This window comes from Crocodylus porosus, unplaced genomic scaffold, assembly GCF_001723895.1.
Source record: "Crocodylus porosus isolate Cpor-Errol unplaced genomic scaffold, CroPor_comp1, whole genome shotgun sequence".
NCBI classification, from domain to species: Eukaryota; Metazoa; Chordata; order Crocodylia; family Crocodylidae; genus Crocodylus; species Crocodylus porosus.
The window spans coordinates 8,021,445-8,033,552 of record NW_017728906.1 but is presented as its reverse complement, the minus strand read 5'-3'; the positions used below and the strand labels follow the sequence as shown (position 1 = coordinate 8,033,552).

The 12,108-nt window shown below is 41.6% G+C and overlaps 1 protein-coding gene and 1 long non-coding RNA gene across 8 annotated transcripts in view; one reads left to right on the top strand and one right to left on the bottom strand.

Moving 5' to 3' along the window:
- The window catches only part of LOC109305646, a 473,981-nt gene that overhangs the window by 111,088 nt on the left and 350,785 nt on the right, over nucleotides 1–12,108 (top strand). The window lies entirely within an intron of this gene.
- The window catches only part of ABI3BP (ABI family member 3 binding protein), a 282,301-nt gene that overhangs the window by 163,487 nt on the left and 106,706 nt on the right, over nucleotides 1–12,108 (bottom strand). For all 7 annotated transcript variants that reach the window (XM_019528652.1, XM_019528653.1, XM_019528655.1 and 4 more), the window contains exons 8-10: nucleotides 7,364–7,435; nucleotides 6,253–6,348; nucleotides 1,252–1,329 (exon numbers count right to left, since the gene is read on the bottom strand). In XM_019528652.1, the coding sequence (XP_019384197.1) occupies nucleotides 1,252–1,329; nucleotides 6,253–6,348; nucleotides 7,364–7,435 (246 nt within the window). The remainder of the gene's footprint in view (nucleotides 1–1,251; nucleotides 1,330–6,252; nucleotides 6,349–7,363; nucleotides 7,436–12,108) is intronic.

Sequence of the window (12,108 nt, the reverse complement as noted above, 5' to 3'; positions counted from 1 at the left end):
GTAGCGTAGCACTGCATGTTGCAGCCCATGATGGGGGCAGCCAGGGACCTGGAATGCCTGTGTGGTACAGAGCAGTGTGGGAGCCCATGACTGGGCAGATGAAGATGAGATGGGTGCCACTGATAATGCAGCAGAGGTGCAGGGAGCCCATATACATAAGCAGGGTGCAGTGGGGGAAGTGACTGCCCATGCACGTGCCACATGCTGCTGGTGGGGTTTGGACTGTGGTGCCCATGCCAGGCAACCCCTGCTGGCATAGTTTGTGCAGCACATAGGCCCCAGTCACTTAGAAGTTGGACAGCCATACCTAAAGGTCTCCTTAGAGCTAGTCTGTAGTACTGAATAACTTCCATATAGTGTCTTCTATTTTAATGAGGCACCTTTGAAAGTAGAAGTTTCCCAGTTTTCTTTTTCCAAATCCACTGTGTTCCACTGCTTATTTTACACTGTTCCTCTCAACTTTGACTATGAAAAGTCAGTTTCATTGTTAAGTTCTTAATATGGAAGTGACTGGAATATAAATTCAGGAGAATGATCACTGTCCAAAACATTTTGGGGATTCTTTTATAGTTTTTATTGCTACTTTCTGTTACGTGCAGGAAAAAGCATTACAGTTCTAATCTATTTAGACATTTGGACCAAAATTTTCCAATTTGAATGCCTTCAGCACCTACCTAGGAATGTGCAGGGCACCTTTAATTGCCATTGAAGTCTATGGGAGATTCAGGCCAACAGCTCCAAAAATCAGGCTGTTTTAAGCTGTTTGCATATGCATTTACTTGTCTAATTTTAGGCACCCATATCTTTATGCTTTTAAACAACAATAAACCAGTTTACAGACATAAATACACAATGTTTTATTTGGGGAATTATTTTTTCTGCAATGAAAAACAAACAACTGTTTAAAAATTTAGAAAAACATCTTATTCTTGGGTTTTTTGTTAAAAAGTTTATTTTCCTCCATATTTAATTTGTTTGGCAAATTTGATTTCACTGTCTCTCTCAATCAGTAGGAACAATTCCTGAAGGATAAACTAAATGATACAGCCTTGATGTCTTTTATTGTAAAATTCAGCTCATTTCCTTCAGTTCACATCTACTGAGCAAACCAATTTTTTACACTGCTGAAATCACAGCTGATTTCAACTGCAGCTTGAGATATGAAGGATGTTTTTAATTCATATATAGAACAATCGTTGGCAAAGGTAACATAACACAGGGTATAAAAACACAGAATAGATTCATGATTACCTGGGAGGGATTGTGGGGAGAGTTCTTGCACTTCTGGTGTTTTAGATTCAGCAGGCCACAACAGAGTTTCATTCTTTGCTATAAAGGCAGAGGTTAGATTGTAAATATCAGAGCAGCATCTGTTCTGCTTCTGTTCAGATTTATTCCTATCCCACTTCACCTTGGCAGAATAATCCAAGTTGAATAAATATAAGAAGTCAAATACCTGAGGGACCAATGAACTTCCCCTCACTGCACATCCAGTACCAGCATCTATTTTACTATCTGAGACCTGCATTGCTTTTACAGCTGTTTTTCTGTGCATCTGATGATCAACACCTCCCAAGATTGGACATGTAATCATCTCACATGGCCACATGGTCCCGTGAGTCTCAATTCAGTTTCAGCGTGACAGATCACATTTATGCCCCTGGGAAACTGATGTTATAAATATTTATGAGAGACTGCCTTTGGGCTTTATATTTAAAAAAAAAGCAAGGATAACTACAGATTTTAAATAAACTGCTTTCTGGCTGCTAATAATTATTTTTAAACTCCTCAGTTCAGGCATTTTTAAAAACAACTTGAGAATAATCAGTTTTACAACCTAAACTGGGAGTTAGTCCTTGCAAGGTTCAACAGACAGGACATAATTCCACAAGTTTTGCAGAAGAGTTAGATAAATTTCCCAAAACTGTATACAAGCCAAAGGAGCCTTCATTCTAATGAATTATTTATTCTCCTTGAAATAATACTTGTATAAATTTAATCTTTATGACAATGACATTTCACTTTCATTTCAAAGCTTGTTTTAATACTCAGCTAAAATGGTAGCACACAAGAGTAAATCTAAGAGGGGTTCAGTGGTGTGGTCACATCCCCCTTTGATTATTATTCCACTCAAAGTTTAAAACAAATTGCCTGGCAGTGGTAGCAGCATTTTTATTCTGGAACAAGTGAGAGAGTGAATTAACCTCATGGTTGTTTATAATCTACCTGATCCCTGCTAATCTCTCTTCACTCCACAGGTGTTAACTACTCTCTCTCCTTTTTAATGGATTTAATGTTCCCCTAATCAAGTTATCCTTTTTTCGGCATTTTTACTATCAGTCAGCTACTCAAATAATTTAGCTCTTATTTCACAGCCCTGCAGATGGTTTTTAGCTCTAGCTAAAAACATCAACCCTGGTAAACTCTGGTGTGGAAGTAACTGTCAGTGAAGTGTTGGATGCAATGTCATGGTGCTCAAGAAGGTGTTTATCACCCCTAACTCGGTGTTTATCATTCCATGAAGAAAACAACAGAGGGACTGTGACAGGGGGCCTTCCCAGGGGTAGATCATGAGTTAGCCCATCCACCTGCCTAGGGCAGTCTGCCCTGACTCGCCTGGCATGACTTGAATGTTATCATGTTACATTAAGCAGGAGGCTACCCATTCACTGCCCTGATGCCAGGGGGTGCTATCCACAGCTCCGAACCTCTCCTACACCATGGCCCATGCCTCATAGATGGCATCCAGAATATTATTATTGTACCCCGGGTTCAGGCTGGCCAAACTCAATCCATTGTTGAGCTTCTGTCATAGTCATACTCACTCTGCCCCATCTGACAGGAGCCTCTTGCATTCTGCTCATCACTGGGCCACTCTCTACTGCCCTGCTCCCTTGAGTGACCCTTTGGCTGGCAGGCTTGCCTACTCACTCTCTGACACAGCACGCACAACACCTTTGGTTCACTCAAGTTCCCCTACTCTACATGAACCTGTCCTTGCGCCAAACCCTGGGCTGACTCTGCCCCTAGCTCTTCACTGGGGAAAAGTCCTTCCTATCTCAATCTTGTGGGGGTTGGTTCATGTGCAATCCTTCAAGTAGCCCAGGGCAACCCTACTCTACACACCCCCAGTGTAGCTCTTCAAGCCCGCTCATGCAGACCCAACTCAACATCCCCAAACACAATGTCCTTGAGGCGCCACTGTGCACCCTACTCTGTGTGGGCCTCCAATACAACACTACCCCCACCTTGGAGAATTTGGGGTCCTATACCCCTACAGGGCTCAGGCGCCTCTTGCTAGGTGTGCCTGGCCCATCTCTCTGTCCTCTCACTAGGGCCACTCCCTCACATGCTGATGATTACCCACTGAAGAGTGGGGCCTGGGGTTAAGTCACCCCTACCCACCTTTCACCGGGGAGGTAACTGGCCTGGAATTTCTTGGGGGTTTGGGGGGTGTCCCACCACAGACAGCCTTGCCAGGCCACCCTTCCCCAGCAGGGTGCAGTTTCAAGTCATGTCCAGGACCAGAAGCCTCTTGCCATCCCCATAGCTCCTGCCCATACCTCCAAGATGTCCCAAGCAGCCTCTGCTGGCTGCCAGGAGCACACTGCTGCTGCTGCCCTGTGGGCCTAGCCTTAAAATGGCTGACTCATCAGACCTGGCCTGCACCTGGCTGGTTGCTCTCAGCCCTTAAAGTGCATGGCCACAAGGACATTACCAACTATTTGTTGATTCTGCCTGTTGATTCTACCTGTTGACTTAGCAAAGACCATAGCCAGCATGTATCATCAAGGCAGAGGGAAGATGGGAATTCCTGCTTAGCAGGGAGTGATGAGGGGGATGGGGGGGAAGCAGCCCACAGTCTGTTCTGGAGCAGAGCACAGGGGCCAGCCCTGCTGAGAAGCAGACAGCCCCACCCAGAGAGCATGCCAGGATGCCGGGGAGTCTTAAACCAGCGAGTAGGCTGGGACTCACATGGCATAAACCAGTTTGACCCAAATCAGTTTAGTCTGATACTAGATTCAGCCAGGTTTATCTCAAACTGGGTTCAGCCATTTTCATACTGTTTTATGTCCACTGAACATCTGTTCTGTTACATGCTTAAACTAGTTTCTGATCACTTACACTGGTTTATGCGTAATGTCTATCCCTAGCCCCAGGGGGACTGGAGAGGGAGGAGGAACCCACCTGTTGCTGTTGGTACCACTGTTCCAGGTTGAGTCTCCCCATGCAGCCCAGCTGGAATGGGGCTGGAACAGTTCAAAAAGCTCCCCCAACCCTTGGGTTAGCCAAGAAAAGTAGAGATAATGGCAGTGGCAGGTGGGGAAAAGTGGGAGACATGTCACTGAGCATGGAGGGGAAGAGTCAGGGGGGAGGGGGGCAGAAGTTTTACTTGATTTGAGGACTTTAAACTTTGTCTCCAGCAGCTACTTTCGTTAGGTGGTCTAAAAGGGAGGTGCAACAATGCCACTGCATTCCATTTGGATCTGTCCCTAAAGCTGTATGTCCATATCTCATTTTAAAGGGATCCTGCCTGCCAGGATACAGAAGTCCTAGCACCTAAAAATTCTGAATGCTCTCTAGGGTGAATTTTACTGCCTGTCTCTGAATGGAAAGGCATTCCTGTCTTGCAGGGTAAGCAAACTTTTAGGGGTAAAGGACTGTGAAATGATCCTGAGTCTTGCATTCTAAAAACAAAAAATTACTTCCTTTTCGTTGCATAATATGTACTGAAAAAAGTAAGTGACTAGTCAAAGTGATTTTTTAATTTTACTGATGTTAATGGTATTTTATTTTGCTAACTGCAGAATGCAATATATCATGGATTATTATAATCATGATAGTATAAACAAATATCTATTTAGCTATGAAGCAATAAGACAATGAGTGGGGAAATGAATGCCATGCATGTGATACAAAAAATAACCCTCTGTATTCTGTTTAACTCCAGAGTCTGATTCAATCCTTCTCTTTAGCTATATGGATCATTTATTTTATGTCACAGCTGAAGATAATAGTATTCGTCTTGCCAATGGCATCAGACATTTCCTTTTGGTATTCCAAGCACTGCTTCATTCAAAAACAATTTTAGGTTATCCCACTGAATAGCCAAATCCTAAAATAAGCACAGTATTATCCTGCCTTGAGCAGGAGGTTGGATTAGATGACATCCTTGAAGAATCAAAGGAGAAGACACTGCACCTCTGTTTTCTTACTGCATAGTGGACTCACTCTGAGAAATTGTGAAGGCCAGCAATGGAACAATAGGTAAATGAATGAAATGGCTCATAAGAGAAGATAATCTTCATCTTTATATCACCAGATCAAAATTAGCATTAATGCTAACAAAATCAAAAGCAAGTGGCCTTTCTGATATGAGTTGGTGACCTCACTGCACCTTTGAAATAAAAAGTGTGCATGCCAGAAAACCAGTGCTCACAACAAGCACCTGAGTTAGCAATCTCAGACAAAAGCATTAGTGCATTCTCTCACCTACATTTTGCCCCTTCAGTTTTGAGGTGCATAATAAGTTGCACTGAGAGGGTGTTTTAACTTGGTTTCAGTATGCATTTATTATGGATAATGAACAAGCATTTTCTATTTTCTGGGATGCAATTTGTATAAATAATGGAGACCCCATAGAAGGTAACAGAACTACACAACTGTGACTAACCAGTATGGCATAATAAATAGACTGATAAAATGAATTACATTTTAAAAATATGCATTAATAAAGATGGAGAATATAAAAATAAAAAACCCAAGCCTATTGGAAATAAGATGTTAATACACAAACAACATAAATACAGCCTTTGTCCCTGGTGCTCCAAGTTGCATTTTCTACAGAAAAAAAAATCTGAAGCTAGTGAAATGCTTATGAGAGTTTTTAAATAAGCAGGTGCCTACAAAGAGCCTCTTCCAATTGGAAACAATTTGTCAACCAAAACAGTTCAAAACAAATGCTCAAAATAAAACAAACCACTAAAGCCGATGAGGTCTCTCTCAGAGTGGTGCTATATCTTTTGGCCCACAGGTTGGATTAGTGGTGCAGGGCTGGTCTGTGGATCAGATTGGGTCCCAGGCACCAGGACTGGGTCCTGCACTGCCTCCATTATCCCTGTCACCTCTGTTGGGCCCCACATACCCCCATAGGTTCTATGCCACCTCTGCCAGTCCCTGCACGCCAAGATAATATTTTTATTGCTCATGCTCAAGAACCATAACAGCTTAGTTAAAGCCATTTCTACTTACATAATTTTTTCTCGACTGTTTGAGATATATCCTCTATCGACAGGGCAGGAGGGAGTTTTTTCAGGCTTTCATTGAGACCTGGAATGATAAGATGCACTACACACAAAGATAAGTGAGCCATTCACTCAGAAGATGGTGATCTGTAATCTGGGTGGGCAATTTCCACCTCATCAGTGGGAGAGTAGTACAAGTATCTGAGAGAAGAATTCAGATGTTTCCAAATGCCTAATTATTAATCACAATGTCCAATGCTGCTCTTCTAATCACTACTCATTTAGTGCCCTTCTCCATGGAAATCAAATATATGTGAAAAGTGTAGTGGCCCTATCAATTCAGCATCACGATAGGTGCATTCTAATTGGACATATCTGGTATTCACAGATTTATTTTGTGGGGTTAGTGAGGAACTGTCTGAGTCTAGTGAGAGCAGTAAAACTCACAGACAGCAAGTTAGGCCAGACAAATACCATGCAGGCAGAGATTTTCCATGCACAACAAGCTAAATCCATTTCTGAGTTCCATAACGTTATACCAGGAATAATTTTGTCTCAAGATACATCAGGTAAAAGGTTCCCAATTTTACTATGTACCCTCTTACTATGCTTATTCTATCCCCCGCTTCCTGCCACTTGCTTGCGTGTGAACACTAGGGCACAAAACACACACAACTGAATGCGAAAGGTAAACGGCAGTGTACTGAGGCCCAACACAAAGAGGAATGGGGAAGTTTAGAATATCCTTTAATAAAAGCTGGCTATATTAGTACAAGGCTATACAACAGTTCTGAACGATCGCTGCACAAATGATACCCAGCAGATGTTCTCAAAAACTCTGCACCAAACCTCTTTCTCTTCCCCTGTAGTAAGAAAATGCTATTTTTGGATAAGACAGCAATAATTTTGTTTGTTTTTAATATTCAGGAAGGTCCTTTTCTCTCTTTAGGCTGCATCATTCCTTACCAACTTTACTGTGAGACGTAATGAATAAAATCTGAACCCAACTCACGGTGCCAATCAATATGAAAGACAACAATTAAAGGTAAGAAAGTGAAAAATACGTATGCAGTTCTTTTACTATATGCCAGAGAATTAGGAAAAAAATTGATATTTACCTAGTATTGGCAGAGAGGATCTGTCTCTGTCTGTGGTTTTAGGTGAGGTCCGTTGTGTGATATTCTGAATGACTGTGGAAGCAATAATACTGCATTATCAGAGAAATGTACAACTATTTAGCCAGGAAGTAAAAGCGCATGTCTGTCTGAATGTTCTCAAAGCTTCTTTAATTCAGATTAGCATTATTTCTTTAAATATTAATGGAAAAGAGGGCTGAACATAGTCCTACTGAATTAGGTCCAAAGAAGGCTGTCTAAGGATATAGGGTTTTGTCGTATTTGCTTAGCCATAGTAACAGGTATTTTTATACCACCTTGGCTAAAAAACAGATTTTAAAGGAGCAAAATTTTCTCTGCCTGAGAATAAGGAACCTTCTAGTCCTATATCCTGTTCAAGAGAGGCCAAAACAAAATGCTTCAGAGACAGGGGAACTAATACTCATAAGTGATATTTAAATATCAAATTGCTTCTTCACAAAAAAGTCTTTCCAGCCTTGAGCCTTTGGTCATTGGTTTATGCCCTGAAGCACTAGGTTTGATATGTTTTATCAGTTTTATCCTGGATGTTGTAACTACAGATGTAATGTATAGAATCTAATCTTTTTTTAATCCCACTATTTATGTTTCACACGGAATACATCATAAATATTAAAGGACATTCAACTTTCTTTGGCAATTATTTACTTAAAAGGTTAAAAGTAACATGATAGCATCCATGAATCTTCGAAAAAATCTTTATGAATTATCTGCAATTAAAACAGTCTAGATAACGTATGCTATAGCAAAATGGGACCCAGAGCGTGCTTCAATTATAAATCTCTGCACTGATGAGCAACACTGGTCAACACTGGAGGGGAATGCATCCTGGATGGATTGTGTGTACCAGCTGGTCTGCTTCTGACAGTAGCATAACTTGGTGTGGACAGTTGGAGTACTAGCCCCAGACCTCAAGTTAGAGGAAGCACCAAAAGGGTGCCCCACCTCACCCTCCCCAGGGAGCCTGCACAGAAAAGGGTGCAAGAATAACCACTCATATGTGAGGAGCCCATGTGACAGTAGCAGCAACAATGACAGAAGCAGTGATGATAACAGTGGCAGCTTACTGTCAGCATGTGGGAAGCTTATTCATCAGTAGTGGTAGCAGCAGCCCACAGCATGAGAAGACACTGTGCTGCAGCAGAAGTCTTTGGAGTCTCTCCCCTGTTCAGCATCAGCCTTGCCCTGCCTAGTGTTACAAAACTCCCAGTTACGCCTTTAATTTCAGAGACCCTCAGAAGGTTACATCGTGCACAAAGCCCCCTGGAAAATGCCTGTTGACAAACCACAGAACTGTGTGATATGGAGAAGTGGAGAAGGACTAAAACCTGGGCATGTATGTGTTCTTGTGACCTAAGTCACAAGCTACTACATTTAATCCTCTGACACCAACTCCCATCTGTCATCTCTGCTGAAGAGTTATCCTGCTGTCAGATGGGGATGATAACTGTGACTTTGCTCACAATAATTTAGTGAGGATTCACAAATTAATGAGCTCAGTCTGACATTCAGTCTCACCGAGGGTAAGGTTCTCTGTTATGGAGTGGTTTGAAAACACAAATAAAGATAAGGGTCATATAGCTAGTTTGTCAAAATAAAGGCTGAGGTTTTTATGCATTATTATTGTCATTACATATCAGTATGTGTTCAAAACTCTTTTGGCTTGGGAAACGCCCGACTTAAAATAAAGGCAATTTCACAGCATATTAAATAATATTAATATTATAATAACAATATTATATCATATTAATATAATAATACTATTTCTGTTTCTATGGAAATTTGCTCTTTTAATTTCCAAGAACTCATCCCCTAAAGATGGTTTCTCATGTGCTTCAAATCCCAACGTGCTGCACTGCATGTTGGTTTAAGCCTATTCACACATGGTGCTGGTTTAATGAAGTAAATCACACCTGCTCCACAGACTATGCTCTTTTATGGATGAATGGAATTTTTATTTCTAAGAAATAAAAAATGAGAGACATTAAACATCTGGAAAACAAATACAAAAAGCCATCCCTGAAAACAACTATTTTTTTCCAGGAATACGTATTGGAAATCTGTTCCCTATGGCTTCTTCCAAAGGTTTTTGTATTTCTTTTTTTTTTCTAAATCCTCCCTAATTAAAAATGCTGAAGATGAAGTTAAACATATACTCTACAGAAAATGAACTAGTTTGAATATTAGTTCAAAAAGAGACAATATCACACATTTGTTGCACGAGACACAACTTACAGGGGATTTACTTATCAGTAAAAGCCAAGATATTGAATATTTTCCAAAGGATCAGGGGGCTAGGAGGGGATTCCTGAATCAGGATTCACTGCCTTAGTTTCAAAAACAGCCATTTATCAAAGAAGTCCTAAAACTGTTGTCTTCTGCACTTCTAACATACAACAGCCACCAAGCACCTGATAAAAAACAAACGAAAATCACCCCACAAGAGACCACAGGTAAAAAGCAGGTTGCTAAAATGCTCTGAAATAGCAGTGAAGTACTATTTTAAATAATTTTGGGAGGTTTCAAAATATCCCAATTTCAAGATAAAGTAGCCAAAATTTCTTTTCTGAATGTTCCACCATTAGATTTCTAATCCAAGTTGTCTCCAGAAGTCCACAGAAGTGGATTCACAAGAGAGATGAAGAAAGATGTGTGAAAGCACATCTCTACCTAGTCAGATGTATTGCTCCTCCAAGACAAATAAACATTTTCCCTATTACAAGGAAGAAAACACCATATGGCTTCATCTCCAAAGTTTCTCAAATACTGCCAAATCTAAATTCTTCTATGTAAAGAGCTGTAACCAATCAAGAGTCCCAACACAATAGAAGAATTAGTGAAGCACTGCTTACACAACACTTCTAAAATGGCATGGTCCATTTTTCCTTGAAAACCTTGGAAGTGAATTTTTCAAAGAGCACTCTTTCTCCAGGTTTCTGAAGACAGAGAGGACTTTCCCAGGAGATCAAGTTACATATGATTTTTATCACAAGAAGGTCTTATCAACAAAGAAGCACTAGGTAACACAAGCTGCTGCATCTAATTGTAATCATCACAATATCAAAATCATACAAATAAAGTCAACTACACAATAATTATATTTTGAAAAAATGTGGTAAAGGAGATAGAACATACATCTCCCATATTTCCTAAAAGAAAATTTGAATTTTCTTTTCAAATACATTTCCAAAAGCCCATATCTGCTTTTTCTCTCTTTGACTGTACCTAGCGCTTGGTTATCGCTTTCTACTGAGATCTTTCACTGATGTTTACACAGACAGAAGTCTGACACTACTAAACAGACTTCCATTTGCCACTTCCATTCTTCCCTGTCCTTAATACCATAATTACTAAATTCTAAGATTAGGTTCCCCTTCATTTAATGTGGGGGGAAATGCTCTTGGTTTTAGCGTCATGTACAAGAGTGGCTGGGGGAGGAAGGTGGCTGCTGTGGCTCAGGCTCTACCCCCTACCTGGGGTTGCGACAGTAGTCATATCAACAGCCGCAGCTGCAGCCGCTGCCTACCCTCCACCTTCACTGCTTCTGAACCCTGCCATCTCCCTCTTCCCTCCCCACAGCCTCTGCTCTCCCACCTGCCCCTGTTTCTTCCCCACCCTGTACCTTTGCTTTCTTGCTTTCTTCCCCCAGGCTCCATCCATGATACATCCTCAGGCACAGCTGCTGTGGGAACGGGGCTCAGTGCCTGAGACTGCAAGATAGATGGAGCCTACCAGCATGGAGAGGTGGAAATTGAGGCTGGAGCACAGGGTAGGCATGTGGCAGGGAGGAAACAATGACTGGAGGGTGTTGGCACTGGATGTATGACCCAGATACCTTGTTGTGGGTGGACCCAAAACCCTTAGGCCAACCATGACCTTTCCATTCAATAATACACAAATTTTATTGATATATAGTGATAGCAGATAAAAATAATTCAAGTGATTATATATCTACCAGTCCCTGGGTTCACAGAGCCAAGATACATCTAGCCAGAATGCAAGCTTCACTCTGAGGTTCTCTCTTGAATGTTAAATGTCAGCAGCCTGGAGGTTGAAGGATGAGGCCCACCTCCCCTCCACTGGGGTGGGTGAGACAGGCTGGTGGTGTGCCCTCTGTCCATGATGGCCTTGGGTTCCCCCCTGAGGGACCCTTTGCTGATCTGAAATCCCTCCTTTTGTATTCTTTCTCCTCCTCTGATTACTCTTCACCTCTGGGCATCACTGATTGGTCTCCCTGTGGTTGTCATACTGTCCACATTCTGTCCTGTCAGCATATTCCTTTGTTTCATGAACCTATCATATGCACATATCTTACTTTGGTTCTTTCTGGTGTCCTCCTAATTTGGTCTATTTACCAAAATCAGAAATTCCAAGGGCTCCAAAGACTGGCATTGTGACCTGCAGAGTCCCTTATTTCTGTTTGGGTACATTGGTCATGTTATGAAACAGTGTAGTACATGCCTTCAATTTCTCAACCTGTGTGTCTGCTTGCCTTAGACACAGGGGGCCTTGAAAGAAACTTTGTAAAAACAGGCTTTTAGAAATCAGCTAATCCTGCCATTCCCCTGGACCTTTGTTCTAATATAATATCTACTTTACCTACAAGCCAATTCCCAAAAGCAAACCTCTAAATACTATTTTCTATCCATCAAAGGGGAGGAACAGATGGGGAAGTAGAGGTGCAGGGCATGGGGGGGGGTGTCTGAGGC